The sequence below is a fragment of the Phanerochaete carnosa genome (genome assembly GCF_000300595.1).
Source record: "Phanerochaete carnosa HHB-10118-sp unplaced genomic scaffold PHACAscaffold_2, whole genome shotgun sequence".
NCBI classification, from domain to species: Eukaryota; Fungi; Basidiomycota; class Agaricomycetes; order Polyporales; family Phanerochaetaceae; genus Phanerochaete; species Phanerochaete carnosa.
In genome coordinates this window covers 3,952,232-3,970,286 of record NW_006767629.1, presented here as the reverse complement: position 1 = coordinate 3,970,286, position 18,055 = coordinate 3,952,232, and the positions used below count along the sequence as shown (strand labels likewise).

The 18,055-nt window shown below is 54.5% G+C and overlaps 8 protein-coding genes across 8 annotated transcripts; 3 read left to right on the top strand and 5 right to left on the bottom strand.

Moving 5' to 3' along the window:
- On the bottom strand, positions 1 to 1,377 carry PHACADRAFT_170587 (uncharacterized protein). Its single transcript, XM_007392487.1, has 2 exons — positions 534 to 1,377; positions 1 to 471 (listed from the first exon to the last, which is right to left on the bottom strand). The coding sequence occupies exons 1-2, from the start codon at positions 1,366 to 1,368 to the stop codon at positions 128 to 130; spliced, it is 1,179 nt and encodes a 392-aa protein (XP_007392549.1). The 5' UTR covers positions 1,369 to 1,377; the 3' UTR covers positions 1 to 127.
- A 346-nt stretch (positions 1,378 to 1,723) lies between these two features.
- PHACADRAFT_87656 (uncharacterized protein) lies at positions 1,724 to 3,389 on the bottom strand (the record flags this gene model as incomplete). The annotated part of the gene is made up of 7 exons (XM_007392486.1): positions 1,724 to 2,228; positions 2,278 to 2,561; positions 2,613 to 2,674; positions 2,732 to 2,856; positions 2,916 to 3,085; positions 3,141 to 3,149; positions 3,198 to 3,389. 7 exons carry the CDS (start codon positions 3,387 to 3,389, stop codon positions 1,724 to 1,726), a joined length of 1,347 nt encoding a protein of 448 aa, XP_007392548.1.
- An 811-nt stretch (positions 3,390 to 4,200) lies between these two features.
- Positions 4,201 to 7,033, bottom strand: PHACADRAFT_250840 (uncharacterized protein). Its single transcript, XM_007392485.1, has 3 exons — positions 6,238 to 7,033; positions 4,450 to 6,174; positions 4,201 to 4,399 (listed from the first exon to the last, which is right to left on the bottom strand). Exons 1-3 carry the CDS (start codon positions 6,727 to 6,729, stop codon positions 4,307 to 4,309), a joined length of 2,310 nt encoding a protein of 769 aa, XP_007392547.1. The 5' UTR covers positions 6,730 to 7,033; the 3' UTR covers positions 4,201 to 4,306.
- Positions 7,034 to 7,792: 759 nt separating this feature from the next.
- PHACADRAFT_192397 (uncharacterized protein) lies at positions 7,793 to 9,533 on the top strand (the record flags this gene model as incomplete). Its single annotated transcript, XM_007392484.1, has 6 exons — positions 7,793 to 7,894; positions 7,949 to 8,035; positions 8,085 to 8,593; positions 8,643 to 8,857; positions 8,909 to 9,177; positions 9,231 to 9,533. 6 exons carry the CDS (start codon positions 7,793 to 7,795, stop codon positions 9,531 to 9,533), a joined length of 1,485 nt encoding a protein of 494 aa, XP_007392546.1.
- A 1,549-nt stretch (positions 9,534 to 11,082) lies between these two features.
- PHACADRAFT_250833 (uncharacterized protein) lies at positions 11,083 to 12,157 on the bottom strand. The gene is made up of 7 exons (XM_007392483.1): positions 12,037 to 12,157; positions 11,858 to 11,965; positions 11,676 to 11,799; positions 11,642 to 11,643; positions 11,480 to 11,554; positions 11,186 to 11,415; positions 11,083 to 11,135 (listed from the first exon to the last, which is right to left on the bottom strand). Exons 1-6 carry the CDS (start codon positions 12,107 to 12,109, stop codon positions 11,198 to 11,200), a joined length of 600 nt encoding a protein of 199 aa, XP_007392545.1. The 5' UTR covers positions 12,110 to 12,157; the 3' UTR covers positions 11,083 to 11,135; positions 11,186 to 11,197.
- Positions 12,158 to 12,242: 85 nt separating this feature from the next.
- PHACADRAFT_250832 (uncharacterized protein) lies at positions 12,243 to 13,009 on the bottom strand. The gene has a single exon (XM_007392482.1). It carries the CDS (start codon positions 12,993 to 12,995, stop codon positions 12,690 to 12,692), a length of 306 nt encoding a protein of 101 aa, XP_007392544.1. The 5' UTR covers positions 12,996 to 13,009; the 3' UTR covers positions 12,243 to 12,689.
- A 52-nt stretch (positions 13,010 to 13,061) lies between these two features.
- PHACADRAFT_138388 (uncharacterized protein) lies at positions 13,062 to 15,432 on the top strand. The gene is made up of 6 exons (XM_007392481.1): positions 13,062 to 13,250; positions 13,303 to 13,403; positions 13,454 to 13,605; positions 13,660 to 14,193; positions 14,250 to 14,502; positions 14,568 to 15,432. The coding sequence occupies exons 1-6, from the start codon at positions 13,089 to 13,091 to the stop codon at positions 15,202 to 15,204; spliced, it is 1,839 nt and encodes a 612-aa protein (XP_007392543.1). The 5' UTR covers positions 13,062 to 13,088; the 3' UTR covers positions 15,205 to 15,432.
- Positions 15,433 to 15,627: 195 nt separating this feature from the next.
- Positions 15,628 to 17,108, top strand: PHACADRAFT_138385 (uncharacterized protein). The gene is made up of 3 exons (XM_007392480.1): positions 15,628 to 16,482; positions 16,519 to 16,770; positions 16,827 to 17,108. Exons 1-3 carry the CDS (start codon positions 15,799 to 15,801, stop codon positions 16,995 to 16,997), a joined length of 1,107 nt encoding a protein of 368 aa, XP_007392542.1. The 5' UTR covers positions 15,628 to 15,798; the 3' UTR covers positions 16,998 to 17,108.
- The last annotated feature ends 947 nt before the right edge of the window (positions 17,109 to 18,055 follow it).

Below are 18,055 nucleotides of genomic sequence, written 5' to 3'. Positions count from 1 at the left end.
TTGACGCATGGCGTGGCTTACCCGTCAACCCTGCTGACGCCAGCTTTGGAGTTGAGGGGATTGAGAGGGGTGTCTGCGCTGACGGCCCGCCGAGCTCTTCTTCCAACACATGACGCAATTGACATGGCTATTCCTCAAATTTGAAGGGTGTAACGTTCACGATTCCCCGTTTGTGGGCCCTCGGCAGGAGGTCCTGAATAGGGTAATCGCCTTCGGGCGCCTTCAAATGCATCGTAATGTTTTTGAGCTTTGCCAGCTTTGAGAGCTCTTCATCGAGGGAGGCCCACCCTGGCGTTGCCCCAGCCACGGATTGATACACGGTAATCATGCGGGGTTGTAGATGTAATGCGACCGTATTCAGAGCGGCTCCGTTCATCGTGGATAAAGGCCTGGCCAACGCAGCAATGCTGTCGTTTTCGGCCCTCACAGCCAGTGAGTGGAGAGAATGTAGTCGACTGAAATTCAAGTTTCCTAAGGGGGAAGGTAAGTTTCTTACAAAGGCCTAGGCGATGTACTACTCGAGTGGTACTTACCGATGAAGTCATCAAACTTCGTGCCAGGAGATCGAGCGAATGAGAGGTGCAGTTCGGACAGGAGAGGAAGTTGTAGTAAAAGTTCACGAAGTGGCTGATACGGCGTGTGCACGTCTACAGCCAGAGATCGCAAGCTGCGGGCTCTGGGCGACAGCCACGACAGGACAGACTCGAGATGGACCGTACGCTTGAGACGAACCCGTTGCAAATTGGGCAAGTCCGCAGCCTTTCTGAGGCCGGAGTCGGATCTCCTTGCAGAGTCAAAGATGACGTTTACGAGGTCGAGGTTCTGGAGCGAGGAGAACATGGACAACAAGGCCGTCAGACGTCCGGGATTGCTCAAGGAAAGGCTGTATATCCACAGAGTCGTCACCGTAGATGTCAGCTGGGGTGCTACTACGAAGAAGCTAGGATGAAGAAAGCGCCAGTTCAGGTCGACAAGGACGAGTTTGTTTAGGGCGGGAATGATACCGGACAGACGCAGGGCAATCAGATGGGTCCAGTGAGTGAAGCTGTGGCTATCATGGTCGTAAACATATGGGCGTGGCGGGGAGCAGATATATAGATCACGAATCAAGGCAGCCATCGATGGATTGGCCTTCAAGAACTTCGTGGTCCGCTCCAGCTTCTGTCGGCTATTGATGAACGTACGCGTAGACAGGTGATAGCGGCTCCGGGGTAACCAGGCGCGGCATGTGAGGGCGCAGTACACCAAATCCATATAGCGCCGTCGGAATTGATACTGAGGCGCAAGGCCCGAAGGAACAGGTGCAGTACTTTCGAGTGCAACATAATCGATGATCACCTCACAGACCTCGACAGGCACAGCAGACATGGCGGTAGCTACGCACTATCGTCAGAAAACAGTACCACATCTCGCGTACAGGTTGCACTTACTGTTTTGTCGTTTTGCCTGGAATTCCTAGAATATTGGTGAGTGAGCAAGCAAGAGTCACTGATCGATATATGGCCCGGCGACCGCTCAGTCACAGTCACAGTCACAGTGACTTGTGACTGGTCAGTGGCCGAAGTGATCAGTCGGTCACTCAATGGAAGGACGCACGTACAACCTAGCCCTACATAGCTCTCCAGATCTCGCTTGGTTAGAGACGATCCAAAGTGTTCAAACACCCCGCGAAGTTGTACAGTCTAGCAAATGCTCCACCTGGAACTTGACAGCATGATAACTATCAAGCTGCCACAGTACTAGTGACATCTGTCTCAAAGCACTTCTCAAAGTCACCGTTCCCATCGTTCCTCGCGAACGCTTGACTTTCCACGAACGCGTCCACCGTGCACAACCCGTTCTCGTCCCCACCACAGAACTCCAGTGGCTGAACGATGTCTTGCACCAGAATGCGCAGCTTCTGGACCTTCGTGCACTCCATGCGCTCGACGACCATGCGCCCGCTGAATGGCACGAGTGAGCTTGCGCGGAATGTCCGCGTCGAGTCTGGGTGCGTCGGGTCGAGCGGGCGCGGCTGGCGGAAGAGACCAATCGCGGCGAAAATCGACGCCATCTGGTTGTCGTGCGAAAAGTCGGCGTAGATGGTGCGGTTGAGCGGGAACGTCACGGGCGAGGTGTCGAGCGTGCGATTTGTTTGTGTATTGTCGCGTACCGGCGAGTTTGTGAGACGCGCGAGCAACTCATTGACGTAGCCCACACCTTGTACAGGGCCAAGAGGGTTGCCGTACCTACAATGGAGATGAGCGTCGTTGTTTGTGTGCACAAGACGTCACTTACGCGGCTCCGTAGAACTTGTCTAGATCACCCGTGTATGCGAAGCCAGTGAAAGAGCTAGGAATACCCTCAAACAAGGTGCAGAAGTCGCTCTTCTGCTGTTTAGCAACGGTCTCGAATGGGCAAAGACTAATAAGACTGAAGACATCCAGGTTTGTCAAGTTTGCTCCTGGAGCTCCTGTGTTCAGCTTAGCGGTGATTGGTGGGGCGAAGGTGTTAATCCAAGCTTCGTCTTGTGGATCAGCGGAAGGCGCAGCGGGACAGGTGTCCTCGAGAGTGTCATTACCCTAGAGCGACGTTAAGATTGAGTCGACACGCGCTGTATACGAAAAACATACGGAAGAGGACAGAACAAGTGGAGGCTTCGGATTGAACATATGGTCGCTCGCTGCCGCAAATCCTGGTTGAATAGACCGGTCAAACTTGAGTCTCGATATGGAGTGGCGGTGAAGCATACCCGCAGTCCAATTCATCGCAGAGACCACGACACGCTCGCTACTATCAGCACGGATGAATGGCAAGTTGTCCTGGCTGACTAGCTTCGAATATCTCGAGAAGGCGAGTTGGCCGGCATCGAAAGACCTTCAAGTCTTGTCAGGCGAAAGGTGCAACAGACTCAACAGACTTCAGTAGCGACTTACTGCTCTGCACCAAACGGCACAAGGTTATTCACCCCCAAATCGTAAATGAACGTCTCCAGGAACTGCAGCGAAGGATCTTCGAAGGACTGTACAGATTGAATCTTGGCCAAAGCTGCCACAATCAGCTGCGAGGCACCCGACGTAGGAAACCGGGCACCGTGACGTTGCAGCTACGATGCTTGGTTGGCTTCGACATTCTCCATACGTGCGACTGTAGAAACTTACAATGTTGACCTGACACGAGGTTAGCGTGCTTAAACCTCGACAGTAAGTCTCGCTCACCTGGTTAATCTGGCATCCCACAGGAGGCAACTCGTACTCCGCCAGAGGGAAGTATGGTGAGTACTGAGACCAGTTAAGCTGCTCATTCTCCGGTATAGGGAATACGGGTGCGATGGGCATAAAAGCAGACGCTTCCCAGCTAGACGAGAGTAGGAAGCCGCAGAGCACGACGATGACGAGTCCGCTGACCATCTTGCATGAGCGGGACTTCCTCACAAGGGGTTCCGTGTATTTGCGAGTGCCAGAGAGGAGGCCTTCCTCGAGGTCATCTTCTCTCTTGCCAGGCGGCATTTAGGCAAATCGAGTATGGACAATGAAGCAAATCCGAGATTCTGAGCCGATCCTGGGGAAATATGGCCAAGAGAGCTCATTTCGCGCACGTTCCCGACGGCTAAGCGGTAGATTCCATAGGTCCCATGCGGCGCACTATACGAATACAAGACCGGTGACCTTCAGAGAACACGCATTGAATGCAGCCATCGGAGAAGACGAGAGGTCGCAGACCGGAACCAACTCAGAAGTCAGGCCTAGTCAGGACGGATGCCGCGCTCGTGGGCGGTCCATGCCCATATGCAGTAGTGTTCGCATCATTCCCACACTGCGGACTGGCGCTCCGGTTCCAAGAGAGGACGGGACGGGTAAGTATACAGAACACTCGTCAGTGTTCAGTTTCCTCCACGGCTTAGTAGAAGGCTGGAAATGAGCCAATTCCGGGAGCACTTCTGAGCTTTGGGAAGCAGGCACTTCAATCAAGATGCGTAGAGGACTCTCCAAACGACTTGTCAGTACTGGTAGGTCAAAGAATCAGCGCTCAGCATCAATCGCGACACGCTCTACATGGCATAAAGCAGGGCGGGGCTCGATGAACACGTTTTGGCCCTCGAGTAGTCCACATGCGTGCGCTATCGCGACAATAAAAATCCACCTGTCCCAGTCGCCCAACGTAAGGCGCTCGCGCGAGTTCATACAAGCTTCATAGCCACGGGCATTGCATCAGATATGAGGTTGTCGGAACAGCCCTCAGGAAGAGTATATTGGATACAGTCATATCGCAGAGATACACCTCGTCTAGATCATGTTATAGGTGAGCTACACGTAATCAACACTTTCTACTGCTTAAAAGCATTCCAGGCCTCATTCAAAGACCCAAATACTCCGTTCGCAATCATCCGCTGTTCCAATGTAGTGTTGCGTGTGTTTAGCTAGTATCGCAACGTCAGTACTATGCTCAGGAGGCCAAGACCCAACTCACCTTATCAGGATGCAACTTCGCAATCGCCTTCGTGTACCTGATCTTCACCTGCGCCGGGGTGACCAGCTCGTGCATCCCGACCTTCTGCCAGCCCAACTCCGGCCACAGGACGGAGTCCAGGCTCGCAACGAGAGCACGGAGATTCGTCTCCTTTCCGCCCTTCCATACCATCAGCCGAGCGTCGACATCGTCCTTCAATGCATGCCGCTCTTGGTCCTCGGCCTCCGCAGCCTGGTTCGCCTCGCGCACACGGTTAAGCGCCTCAGAGGGTGGCGTTGGCACGCGCTGCACCGGCCGTGGTCTCGCCTGCGGCTTAGGCTTGGATGGCGCGGCAGCAGCAGACGAAGCGGGTGTACCAGGGTCGGTGTTGAGCATACGCCTGCAGCGCCCGGCAGCCTGCGCGGCCTCATTCCGCGCCTTGCCTGCCCACTCCGCCGCGGCGATCGCCTCCCAGTCCTTGCGTGCGTTGTCCCATTTCTCCTTCCCCTCGTAGGCCTCTGCCCGCCTGCGCAGAGCCTTGATGTACGCGTCCGCGAGGTCGGCGCCCGCGCCCTCATCGTCGTTCGTGACCCTGGCCTCCCGCGCGGGGTGGTAGCCAGAGCCGATGATCTTGAGCACGGTCGTGCAGTCCTCAATCGCACCATTGTAGTCCCCAGTTTTGATACGCGTGAGGGCACGATTGTTATAGAGCGGCACGAGGAGGAGGTGAGAATCAGGCAGTGCGGCGATGGCGTACGAGTATGACGTTTCTGCTTCGGCGTAGCGACCAAGTTTGAACATTTCTGTCCCGGCCGCTTTGTGTTTGGCAGAGGTGGCGATCTCCGATGGCGAAGCGGGTACTGTCTTCCTCTGAACGAGAGGAGCAGGCTCGGGTGCTTTGGGTGGTGCTTGTCTTGACACAAGCTCGGCAGGAGTGGATAATTGAGAGCGAGCAGGAGTCTTTCGGCGGTACGGAGAGACATACACCGACGGTGCATCCTCCGAGAGTAAATCAGCCGTCTTGACTTTGGGGGGAGTTTCCTCTCGAGGTCGTTGTGAGGGTGTAACCTTGGGCTCTGTAGACCTGCGGCGCTGTTCAACATACTTCGCGGGTACAGGCACGTCCTCGTCACTATCCCGGAATCCGCCGGGATGGTCGGCTGGGCCACCCTCACCCTCTTCTCTGGAACCCTCTTGCATCCACCTCGGCCGACCGTCTTGCCTTGAACCCCTGGAATCAGCACCTGGTGCGACTGCCCTCTCCTCGTATACTTGCTGTACTTTCTCCCTGCCTTGTTTCCACAACGCATTCGCACGACTAAACACACTAAGTCCGATCTCGCTCGCCTGAGCGAGCAGCTTGTCGGCTTGCTCTTGCAAGTTGCGCTCTCCGGGACCGGAGCTCTCGCGCGATGGTTGTTCTCGTCGTTTGTCTCGGCGACCAGGTATTCGCTGACCAGATAAAGCAGGATCTTCGTCTCTACGCTCTCTAGGGCGCTCGCGGCTTGGAGGTTCCGGAGGCGGAGTCGATGACGACGCGGCGCCATTCGAGAGAAGCATTTCCAGTGCAGCTTGGACATCTAAACCAGTGTCTGTGGCAGTCAATGCAACACGAGCCTGCTGTATAGAGAAGCCCATCTCGACGATCTGTCCCAACACATGTGGTGGAGGTGAGACTGCTCGTGACCGCGACTGGGCAACAGGTGGATGAGGTGATGGCGTCGCCCGTGTAGCAGGAGCATCCATCTGTCGTAGCAAGCACAAAAAGATGTCAAATCCTGTCCGCGTGAGTAAGTGGTGTGTACGCACTGGTCGCGTGAGCTCAGGTTGCACGGGCCTTCCAAGTTCCCCAAGAATGTCGTTCTCATCGCCTGACGCATCGTTGAGTAACCCATCTTCACGGTCGCCGAAGTCAAAACTTCCGGGAGTCGAGGACCTGACATTGTGACCTGGTGATGTCCGAATGGGGCCCGAGGCAACGGGAGAGGAAAATTCGTCTAGCTCCCATAATGAGCCTGTCTTCGAGGACGGCTGAGAGGAAGGGGCTACCATGGAGGCAGGTTTCGAGACAAAATCGTCCAGACCCCAGTCATCGTCTGTTGCCTGAATAACTCTCATATTCGCGGAGGCCGGCGCTGGAGCAGACGGTTTGGCAGGCTGGTTGAAAGCGGACGTCCAGTCGTGATCATCGTCTACTCGGATTGACGGCGTCTTCGACGGGACAGTACTTGCAGTCAGGGATGAGGAGCTCCCTAATGCATCGAGGCCCACCCAGGCTGAGGACTGAGTCGCCGGAGACATTGTCTGCGTCTGCTCCTTCCTCTGCTTCTCCGCCAGTGCAGCCCGTTGCGCCATAGTTAAGTTTGCTGTGGATGACGAACCGGCTATCGTTCCTCTCAACAAGTCCCCAAATGCATCACCTCCGCTGCTAGCTGACTTCTGCATCGGCTTCAGTCCAGCATTTGGGGGCACGGGGGCTCCGAGACTTGTGGTCTTCTGCACTGGTTGAGGAGAGTATGAAGGCGTTATCGGGCGCGAGGACGACGCGGAACTTGTTGCTGCAAGCATACTGAAGATATCGTTCTGAGGTTCACGCTGTTGACCAGCAACGGCAGGGTTAATAGAACCTAAAATACGAGGCTGCTGCGTCTGCGTCGGTTTGCTTGGGGCAGTGGAACTCCAGAGCTCAGCAAAGGAGTCAGACATGATGGAATGGCAACGAGAGCTGGGGCGGGGTTGTTACAGGTGCATGCAAGGGTATAGAACCAGCTACGTGGTGGGGGATGAGTTAGCAGTGACGAATCAGCTGGTAAGTTAGCCTTCGTCAGGCCTTCGCTGAAGTCAGACATAGTGATAAGCCAACTTTGTAATGCAGTAAGCACCAAGCAAGTATTGAGGTCAGCAGCTTTTAATAAAGCTAGTAGCACTTTGCCAGCGCCATACAACGCGACCAGCGCGTCGGTTCACGGTTCGATTTAGTAGCCTCTGTGTTTCCTCTGCCCATTCTCCTCTGGCGACCGTGGATGTTAGGGATAAGATGTGCCGGCTTCCTCCTAAAATTAGTCCCCCAGAATACGGGAAGTGCTAGACTAGCTACTCGCTTAGCCAATGCCCAGTACTGTTACAGTACGGGTTCGCACCTGGTGTCGAATAAGCCATACTACGTTACAACGCCTATATTCTACCCAAATGCAGGTGAGTCTCTACTGAACGTTTGCGTGGCATGGGTGAAGTGTATGCCGTCCTCGAATTGTCTAACGATGGCTTTGTAGTTCCACATATTGGCCACCTACACTCCATGGTCATTGCAGACATATGCGCCCGCTATGCAAGACTCTCGCGCCCAGACAGAAGTGTTCACTTCATGACCGGGACGGACGAGCATGGTTTGAAGATTCAGCAAGCTGCGAAAGCGAAGGGCCTCGAACCCCAAGCGTTTTGCGACGAGCTGTCGCAACATTTTCGTGTGGGCACGACGCTTCGTGGTACTGCTGCTGCATTAAGCTAACTACTTGTGAAGGGGTTGGCCGCTAAAGCGAACATCAGCCATACTCGCTTCTCACGTACAACTGAGAAGGAACACTATGAAGCGGTTCAGCACCTATGGGTACGTGGTATTTCACGAATTGTGCACACCAGCTCACCTCCGGACACAGCGTGGGTTGGATGCGAAAGGTCTCATTTACAAAGGAAAACACGAGGGTTGGTACTCAGTTACGGATGAATGCTTTTATACCGACGGCCAAGTCACGAAGGTGGTATCATCTAATCCGGAGGAAGATCAATTTCACATCTCCGTCGAGACAGGCTCCAAGGTTGAGTGGACGCAAGAAGAGAACTACAAATTTCGCCTCTCGGTCTTTCGCGAATCTCTGCTAAATCACTACCAGCAACACCCCGATGCCGTCTATCCTGAGCAGTTCCATGCAGACGTGGTCGCAACACTGTCCGTTCCAGTGGAAGATCTCTCTGTGTCCCGCCCGCGGTCTCGCTTGTCCTGGGGCATACCAGTTCCAAATGATCCTGAGCACACAATCTACGTTTGGATCGACGCGCTGACTGTGTACTTGTCTGCCACTGGGTATCCTTGGAAGTCGGACCTTACTTCATTGCCCGAAGCTATCTGGCCGCCTAACGTACAGATCATCGGCAAGGACATTCTTAGGTATGTGGGCCAGAGCTCTCAAAGCGCGGCTAATTTGTACTATCACTAGATTTCACGCAATATATCTGCCCGCGATGTTGCAAGCCCTTGGACTACCTCTATCCCGACAGTTACTTACCCATTCTCATTGGACGGTAGGCCAGCGAAAGATGTCCAAGTCTGTAGGCAACGTCGCGGATCCATTTGAAGCTATTGACGAGTTCGGTCCTGATGTTGTTCGATACTATCTCGCGCGTGTCGGAGGGCGCTTCAAGGACGACGTTGGTAGGCCGAGATGTCGTCTCTTCACATAACCGTGTTATTGACATACCTTAGATTGGTCGCATTCCCAACTGGAGAAGCACTTTCGCGAACTCATGTCTCTTCTTGGAAACACCTATATGCGTATCACGTCGAAAAAGATCATGGAGAAGGTCCGTGTCGTCTCGGTAGAGCAGACCGTGGAGCCCTTCTCCGAACACATGAGAACTATATATAACCGGCTGTTGCCTGGGGACTCCAGCATCGCAAGTGCTGTTGATCAAGAGATGAGCCGACTCAAAATTGCGGACGCTCTTGAGCATATTATGAACCTCCTAGGGCAGGTTAGCGTAGCCGTCGAGTTTGGTGTGCGTTCTTCTGCTAACTCATTCCGCAGGCTAACGAGCTCATGACTTTGACTGAGCCTTGGGCGAAGGACACGGGCTTACATCACACCATAGGCGTCCAAACTATCGTTCTTCACACCCTGCGTGTTTGCGGTATCCTCCTACAGCCGTTTATCCCTTCCAAGGCGGAAGAGCTTCTAGACGCCCTCTTTATACCAGTATCCCACCGCACTCTCGCGTATGCCAATTTGGGGGAGGGCCGTGTCGGCGGCGTTACGCCCGGTCTGCGCCTCTTCAATGCGCCCAGGAGCGGCGAAAAGGCGCACGGCACTAAAGGGAGACCAGTAGAGTAGCATGGTATTACCCGTGGCGCCTCGAACGTAGTGTAGCAAATAAAAATTCAAGATCTCCGCATGTTCTCTAATATAGCATGCTCGAAAGGCACTTGAAGGACCCAAACTTGAAGTCTTTGGCAGCACTTCTGAAATGATCAAACGACTGGCACAAATCAAAGAGACAGATGGAGCGTGTCATCCCGTAACAACGCCTTTGTCTCTGACCTTTAGTAGAGGCCATCCCTGTCTACGCGTGGAGAGCCTCGCGTTATACATGTTGCCACTCATTCGAGTCCGCTGAAGAAAGAAATATACAGGCTGTCAAACGAGTGCGGCCGCCACAGAGATGAATGGTGCGCTGCACAGTTCTCGCTGGTTTGTCTCTGGCTGCCCGCTAATGAAAGTGACTTTGTCTGTCTGCGCGAAAGTGAGATATCGATGCGACCACGGCGATGGAATACAGGTATAAAAGCTTGCGAGAGGGAGAGGAGGGGACTCAAAAGCGCATCGCAACTGCTACCACACTCTTGAGCTGAGCTCGAGATAATCACGACCACTTGCCCTCGACGAAACATGCAGCCTTCCAGTAATACCTCCATTCACCGCCCCGTCAGGCCCGACCAACTTTCGAGCACTTCTGCCCTTGTAGGGGCACTCAACTCGAGCCTTGCCTCCAACACACCCTCCTCCAAGTAACAGACGACCGCACGCTGCACTAGCCTCGAAGTGTAAGTCTACTCACGACACTCCACGCAAGCGTTTGGCTGACAGAAATTTCAGCGCGTCCACCATGTCAAAAGGCCACGAATGCTCACCTCCTGCGTCTTGTTTCGACCACGCCTGCGCTGGCGCAGCACGACCTCGTGTGCCCTTGCACGAGACCCCTCGACCTTGCGCAGTGCGCAGAGAATAAGCTTTGCATCTTCGCCGGAGCTCCCTTCTGCCCGCCACAGCCCTACCCAACTCATCCGTCATGATACTCCACGTACCGCGCGTCTGCGCAGCATACTTAGTCTACATAACTATCTTTATGTCGATATCTTTGCACAGCACCATGATATCTCACCTTCACAACCTGCTTTTGTAACCCAGATCTCGTGTCCTACCCATCCTATCCTCACGTCGAATCTTGTTATTCTACCCGTACTTCTCGTGATGTCGCTGCAGCATTATGTATCCGGGTGTCTCGCTGGTCGTCGGCAATCTCAGCAGATTCGGCCCTTTACCTCGGATTCGCAGGAATGTCACCACATTTGAATGAGTGTGCGACATCACTACTGCGAAATGGCGTTCTTGTATGCTTGAGTTGGCGGGCACCTCGGACACGCGGCGCTAGCGGCGTATCTGAGCAGAGAAGGTTTGAGGATAACCTTTGCCCTATGGGAGTATGCGTTACGGCACGCTGTGACTTACCGTACCTGAATAGCGTGGCGCCTTCGCTCCTAGTATCCGGTCTGGGGGATCATCAGCACTTCTCAGCCTCCCCATACTACATCCGGGAAAGAAAGATCGCAGGCGTATGGCCGACGTGAGAATAAACCTTCCTGCTCACGCTAGACCTAGTTGGAAGATAGTTCAGACAGAAGGTTGTTGGTACATGCGGATGGTTATCTGTACAGGCTAGACGTTGAATCAGTGGCCACTCAGAGAAAAGACTGGGTGTAACAGACACAAGAATACAATTAATCGCCTCCCTTCTTCTTCTTGTCCTCGACCTCTACGATGTTGTCTCTGGGAATACCCTTCAGAACGCCCTGACCCTCTTCAATCATCTCTACAATCTCTGCGCTGACATCTCCTTGCACGACAATCTCGTCCTGACCTTGCGTGTTCTTCGTCACGGATGCTCCCGTAGCGAATTTCTGCGCGAACTGCTTCGCGGCCTTCTTCAAATCCACACCTGTGCAGACGATCAAGTGAGCGAAGCCGAACGCTGTTATCCGTGCCAGGACTGGTGTGCGCACCGAAGGTTTCCAGTCCATGTACAGATGTAACGTGCTTCCGCTTGTTCCGTTCTATACGCTTGATTGTCACCTGAGTATGTTCGTGTCAGTATCGGTGTCGTAAGGCTGAATTGCTCCTACGTACCTGTGATGCCTGAGTGCATTGCAGGGATGTTAGCTTTGATTTGTCTCCATTGTCCCCGCAATCATATGGCGCACCATCTTTTTCTTCAGCGCTGCATCAGCTTTAGCCACAGCCTTTGCTTCCTTCTTCGCCGTTTCTTTCTCGAGCTTGGCCTGGGCGTCGAGACTGAGTGTGCCGAGCTTCGCCTGCAGGGCCTCTGCGAGCAGTGCGATCAGCGTGTGGTCTCCGCCGGCAAGGTTCTGGGGTGTACGCACCTTCCGAGTAGTAGTGATCGTATAGCTCTGGGTCGTCCTTCTGCAAAGCCTCCTTGCATTTCGTGAGGCTCGAGCCAAACTCGCAGTACTCGAGCGGGAAGGAGCAGACTGATGTACGAGAGGGCCGACGATCCAGATGAGCTTTGTAGCGCATTTCTAAAAGGGACTGTTCCAGGCACCTTCGCAGTACCGGACCTGCGCTGGAGGAGTGGGTTGTATCGCAACAGAGGTCTCTTCGGATGTCGAGGCCATCGTCGAGGACGTTTCGCACAAAGGTGTCAATTGGATGGTGGACGAGGCTGAGGTCAGGTCTGAACTGATGGAGTTGCCTTCTTCGGAGACGTCGCTTCCCGCGCCCTCGGAGTGTCAGGCGCCCATACGACCAGCAGAACCTTCGCTTCCACCCTCTCGATGCCGCTTGGCGAGCAAGCTTGGCTAGGCACGACGGCCGTCGGGTATCAGTTCCGTAAGCCTACTACATTACTGCTAAACGTCAGGAGCCGTAGGGTCGTTGAAAGCTGTGTTCAGCTCCTCAAAGTTATCCTTTTCACTCTTTTACAGCTTACTTCTTTCCTACCGGATAGCGCGGAGAAGGTGGAATTCAAGCAGTAAAGAGGGGCCGAAAAAGAGCCTTTTCGAATGGATGTTCAGGACGGGACTCGATAGGCTTGGATGAAACACGGGCGTGCTCTTTCAAGGGTCTGGTCAGGTCTGGTCTCGGAACGCCTGGCTTGGCAGTTTGCCAGACAGCGGCCCCAGTCGGCTGCGATATTCCGATTCGTGGATGTAAGCGGTGTCTGCGTGTTCCCGCATAGTTGCTCACCTTGTATCCTTAAAAGTACTTCATGTAGGCTGTAAACTGTGCTGAATTCGCTGGCCAGCTTGAACCAGGGGAAGCATGTCTACCCAGTATATGCGCAGTCGGGGATATGGTAGCCTGGTGGTGTTTCCGAGTTTCATGAAGACTGTCGTCCATGATACCCCTGAGACGAGCGCCACGCGCCCGGTTGCAATTCTGTTGGCGCAAACTATCGCCTAGCGCAGTCACTGTGGCTATTCCTGGAAGTGGATCCCGCATTTTCCACCAAGCATGAGTGAGGCCTTTCGGTGGATGATCTTGATCGTGCTCGGCGCCCATCGGCTTGTATATAGCGTTCCTATCGGACAAACCCATCGGTGGACGTTTGGCCCCCGACCTACACAGTGGGCAGCCGCACCCCCTCTTTCTATCATGCTTTCAAGGCGTCTAGTCTATGCGCTGTTCTGCGCACATGTCGCATCGGCCGTGCGGCTCGGCTTCTTTGGGAAGAGAGACACCTCTGCTCTTCCTCAACGATTGACCATCCCCCTAGCGTTCGATTCGCAAGGCCGATATGTCGCGGCCGTTACAATGGTAAGTGGCCTCCCTGCAGTCGTTTCGTCACGGATGCCAAAGATTCCTGCAGGGTAGTAGCAATCAACAGCACTTTAACTTCGCGATGACTACTCAAAACGGCCTAACGTATGTTGCCGGTACACAATGTTCAACTTGTAATGGGGTTGCCCTGTGCGTATCATCGCCCAGTCTGCAAACGAACGTACTCACAAAATCAACAGGTACAACCAGAGTCAGTCACCGTCCGCACAGGCCCTCTCGACAGACACTACTGTTCCGCTGCTCGGACAAACCGCTAATAGTACAATTATCAAGGAAGACTGCATGTTGAGGACCGTCAATGGCACCCAGTGGGATTATCCAAATCAGACTAGTACGTATGTTACCCTGACACTACATATACGATATTCACCGCCGTACCCAACAGTCATCGTCGTTACCCAGCCCGCGCAAGGCCAATTAGCGCAAGCATCCAGCGCACAGGTCGGAGACGAGTTGTCGGGACTCATTGGTCTTGGTACGAATAAAAACGTCACGTCGACGGGCAACTCGACCATCTACCAGGCGCAGTTTGAGGATTCCATCTTCGGCCAGTTCTTGCAGGGGAACCCGTCCATGGTCAATTTCACCTTCGGTATGCGGCTCGGCAAGCCTTTAAACATCCCTCGCGGCAACGGCTCTGCGAATAGCGCTGTTAGCACAGCAGGAGACCCGGGTACGCTGGACTGGCTTCAGCCAGACGAGAGCGCATACGACCAGTCGAAGCTTCAGGTGCTGTCCGCCGGCACGCCTCAGGCCCCCGCGCCGTTCGCGAACGCGTCTGGTGACTGGTACGTGAGCTTGGACGGCTGGGTTCTCGCATCTGGGAACGATCAGGTGTCAAACTCTAAGAGTGTTGTTGCCACGGTGGATCCACTTTACACCGAAATGTACCTGCCCCAGGACCAGGCACAGCTGATTCGTAAGTCCAGTGCTCATCAGCCATTGGTTATGTCGCGTGTTGACTTCCAGCTCCAGATGACGCTATTCCTGGCTCGAACCTCAGACCAGACCTGTCCTCTCTCGGGAGCCTCTCGGAGGCGTGGACGGTTCCATGCAATTCTACCTTCAGCTATGGCATTGTCGTTGGCAATCAAGTCTTCACCGTCGACGAGAGTACGCTTGTTCTGCAGCAGCCGGACGGGACCTGCGTGAGCGGCATCGAGGCGTGGACCGATAGCACGCAGTCGCAGTACGTTTTTGGCGCCCGGTTCCTCAGCACGCTCTACCTGTACGTTTCATCTTCGCCTCTGCGTCACCGATCGCATCGCTCACACTCCGGGCGGTGTTTCACAGTATTTTCAATGTCCCGCGCCAGGGCGGCAACACACTCGGCTTCGCGCCCCTCACGGCCAACAAGAAGTCAAACCACGTTGGGGCGATCGTTGGCGGTGTGATCGGCGGCGTGGCGTTCCTGGCACTCGCTGGCTTTGCGATCTTCTTCTTTGTCTACCGGCACCGCGGCCGGGCGCACCGCATCACCGCCGCGCGGTATGACTCAGGGCAGGAGATCGAGAAACCCCAGGATGGGAGCGTCAACCCGTTCCCGCTCAGCGCGACGACGCCGACGACAGTACAGTTCGTGCACGCACCAGAGTCGTCTGTCGGCTGGGACGGTATGTCGCAGGTGCCGAGTCCGAACAACGCGACCTATGGTAACACAGGCACCGGCGAAGACATCCTTGCGCTCGACATTGCGCCGCCGAGCTACGAGACGTCTGAGGCGGACCGTCGGACGAGTAACGCGGCCAGTCGTACGAGCTTGTTGCAGACGATACCGTCTGCTGAGAAGGCACAATTCGCCGCTGCACACGCGGATGGCCCGTCAGGGCTACGCTCGGCCGGCTATGCGTCAAGTCCACTATCTCCGGCGTCGCCTAACGAGGCTGCCGCGAGCGGATCTGGGACAGGTTCAGATACGATGTACGAGTAGATGGTGTCAGGGTGTGGTGAATTGAGTTTTTTTATTCTATTTTCGCCTTTCTCTCATAACGTCTTATCTTATCAGTCGACGATTTTATGCAGAACATGTTTGGTTCACACCCTTAATGACCTATCTATTACCTTCTCTTCGCTCCTGCATCAAACAATGTAAAATACTTCAGGTCCAAATTAGTTGCAGTACGACGCAGGACGGCAACGCACCAGCCCAGGGCGACAAAGCCGGCAGAATCGTTGGTAAGGCGCGGGAAGTTGGTGCGCCATCGTCGGGAAAGCGCGTGTACTTTCGCGCGTGTTTGTACAGCTACGTCTTGTTGTCTGGAGAACAAACAAGATAGGTCTTCCATGCTGAAATGCCGCTGCTCTAGACCATATTTCTGGTAAGAGCTCTTAAAGACTTGGAGCATACCCAGTACGATGTTAGCCCTAGTTTAGGGCTAGGCGTAAATCGGTGAACATGACGCGGTGAACATGACGTCAACAGCGAGAAGTAGCTCCCCACACCGCGTTCACTCAAAAGGCGGGATGGGGCCAAGCGTTGTCGCCGCAAATCAGCTCTTTCTCAACGACTACACAACGAGCAACAATGCTTTCTCGACGTATACTTTACCTCCCACATACGCGTCGCATCGCCGCCCGCGCTACCGCAGTGCGCTTTTACAACCCTGATCAGAAAGGCGACACCTTCGACCAGGCGCACCACGCCGGTCGCGACGCGAAGGATCCAAGGAAGTCGTCACCCCTCGACGCTGCCAACGTTGGGAAAGGCAAGAAAGCGCCGCACAATTTGACGGGTAACAAGGAGGGGCTGGGCTTTGCGGAGCAGGTGGGCTCCCAGAGCGCAACGGGAAGTAATGAACAGATATTCGGGAACACTATGAGGAAGCCAGAGAGCGTGGAGGGATATTCTGGGCAGGAGAACATTACGCCGCCATCCTTCGCTGACGCGGTGAAGAGTAAACTCGGATTTAAGACTACGGCAGGAGAGGACAAGCAGAACCGTGGCGGCGGAGTCGGTGTAACCGGCACTGGTCAAGCTACGGTAGACAGGGGCAAGCGGATGTTCCATACCTCTGCAGTCTCGTGGGCGCCGGACGAGACCAAGGGCCAGGCTCCAGAGGCAAGTCGGCAGCCCAAGGACAGCACCTACTCGGACCAAAACGCCCACTTGAAGCACAAAGGATCGCCATCTGAGTCTGATCACGGCAAGGGGAACGCTGCCAGGGAACCTAAGCTTCCGTCGCAGCACGTACGTCCTCTCTTTTACCGTGTCTGATATCGCTTGCGACTGACCTTTCACTTTCAGACCGACGCATCGTGGAAGCATCATTCTTCTAGTAAGCAACCATTAGCCCGAGGTTTCTCGACCTCTGCATGCGCATCCACGAAGCACACTGCGGACTCGTACTTCAAGGACGTCGATGGCACGGACCCTACGAACCCGAAAGTCCACCAAGTCGACCCTTCGAACGGCGGCGCACCCGTTGCGAGGGCCAACGAGCAACCAGCCACAGGAAACTTCTCCCGCTCGGGCCCAGACAGCCCAGAATACGACACTGTAAGACCTGTGAATCTGTAGCCACGAATATACGCTGAGGATTCCTTGCATCGCAGGTCAGCAAGCACGACCAGCCGTACGAGACTCCTCCCACCAAGGGTACAGCTAAGGACCAGAAGTTGAGGTATGGCGCAGAGCCTGGTGTCATGAAAGAGGAGCCGAGCAAGCACGATGAAGGCCCTGCGGGCAAGGATGCTGGCGGGCGCAAGCCTGAGGGCCAGTCTTAAGTCGAATGGACCGTGAGATCGACAGGCGCAGATACCATAGCCATATTGTAATATAACGTCGACAGAGCAGCTGTAACCTGTGATTTCGTTGACCTGTGAGAGCGGAAGAAATACGAGTTTGGCCCCGAAGGCCTGAAATGGCGCACCTAGTGGATGCTTGACTAACGCCTCGAAGGGTGGATCGTATACCGGAATCATTCGGCACTGCGAGCTCTTGTGGGGCCACTTTGGATCCGAACGCTTCCAGCTTACTCTCAACGCGTCCACGGACCGTCCAAGGCGGCAGACATCAAGATGTCGCACCTTGTGTCGCACACACGGGTCTCGCGGTGGTCACTCAACAGTCTTACTTAGGCCTGCCCTACGTGATGCCAGGTTTCGCTCTGTGTTGGTTGTTGTCGACGTTTGAACCGCGTCAAGTCGCACGCATCAAGACTCACTAGACTGGGGAGGCTGTGAAGAACAGTGTCAAGCTAGCTGATCCATCTTGCTCTGGTCAGAGGGCCTATGGTCTTCGGGTCCTACCAGGTCGAAGATTATTTTCAACAGCCCAGCGGTAGGTTTTCTGTACTTGAGCGCGCGGTTTGTTGCTTTTTGCGATGAGATGGATGCTGACTTCTGGACAGTGCCTGCGTAGATCATGCAAAGGCAAGCTGTGTAGATGGCGACATGCCGACTCCGATGCAATTGCCGAGAGTCGCCGTCTTGCGACGCAGTTGTATCGAGGATATACATGGTGGGCGCTACTAATGGCTGTGTATACTGACACACACTTCGAGACATTTTCCTGCGCCAGCCTGTTTTCATCAGGACCTATCCCCATTTGTACGGCGCACATCCGAGACATTGACATCGCAAATACCGTTGTCACCTTGACAATCTGTTAGAACAGGTTAGAACTGGTGCAGTCACTGCATGGCAAGCGTGGCAGATGGCTGTATAAAAGAACGAGAGGCCCATTCAGGCTCCTCAGGTCCTCAGTCCTCACCTCCGAGCCTTCTTCGTCTTTCTAAGGTCAGCACTGGTTGGTAAGTACTTGTTTTGTTCTGTGACGTATA

Bases quoted from the DNA above. Each gene is read 5' to 3' on its own strand.
- PHACADRAFT_170587 (XM_007392487.1), bottom strand. From the start codon at position 1,368: ATGTCTGCTGTGCCTGTCGAGGTCTGTGAGGTGATCATCGATTATGTT. The intron at 472-533 runs GTAAGTACCACT...CTTCCCCCTTAG, and splicing joins GAAGTTTGATGACTTCATCG to GAAACTTGAATTTCAGTCGA.
- PHACADRAFT_250840 (XM_007392485.1), bottom strand. From the start codon at position 6,729: ATGTCTCCGGCGACTCAGTCCTCAGCCTGGGTGGGCCTCGATGCATTA. The intron at 6,175-6,237 runs GTGCGTACACAC...TTGCTACGACAG, and splicing joins AACCTGAGCTCACGCGACCA to ATGGATGCTCCTGCTACACG. The intron at 4,400-4,449 runs GTGAGTTGGGTC...TTGCGATACTAG, and splicing joins CGAAGTTGCATCCTGATAAG to CTAAACACACGCAACACTAC.
- PHACADRAFT_250833 (XM_007392483.1), bottom strand. From the start codon at position 12,109: ATGGCCTCGACATCCGAAGAGACCTCTGTTGCGATACAACCCACTCCT. The intron at 11,966-12,036 runs GTGCCTGGAACA...CTCGTACATCAG, and splicing joins GCAGGTCCGGTACTGCGAAG to TCTGCTCCTTCCCGCTCGAG. The intron at 11,800-11,857 runs GTGCGTACACCC...CACTGCTCGCAG, and splicing joins CGATCACTACTACTCGGAAG to AGGCCCTGCAGGCGAAGCTC.
- PHACADRAFT_250832 (XM_007392482.1), bottom strand. From the start codon at position 12,995: ATGGGCGCCGAGCACGATCAAGATCATCCACCGAAAGGCCTCACTCAT.
- PHACADRAFT_138388 (XM_007392481.1), top strand. From the start codon at position 13,089: ATGCTTTCAAGGCGTCTAGTCTATGCGCTGTTCTGCGCACATGTCGCA. The intron at 13,251-13,302 runs GTAAGTGGCCTC...AGATTCCTGCAG, and splicing joins ATGTCGCGGCCGTTACAATG to GGTAGTAGCAATCAACAGCA. The intron at 14,194-14,249 runs GTAAGTCCAGTG...TTCCAGCTCCAG, and splicing joins GGACCAGGCACAGCTGATTC to ATGACGCTATTCCTGGCTCG.
- PHACADRAFT_138385 (XM_007392480.1), top strand. From the start codon at position 15,799: ATGCTTTCTCGACGTATACTTTACCTCCCACATACGCGTCGCATCGCC. The intron at 16,483-16,518 runs GTCTGATATCGC...TTTCACTTTCAG, and splicing joins TACGTCCTCTCTTTTACCGT to ACCGACGCATCGTGGAAGCA. The intron at 16,771-16,826 runs GTAAGACCTGTG...CTTGCATCGCAG, and splicing joins ACAGCCCAGAATACGACACT to GTCAGCAAGCACGACCAGCC.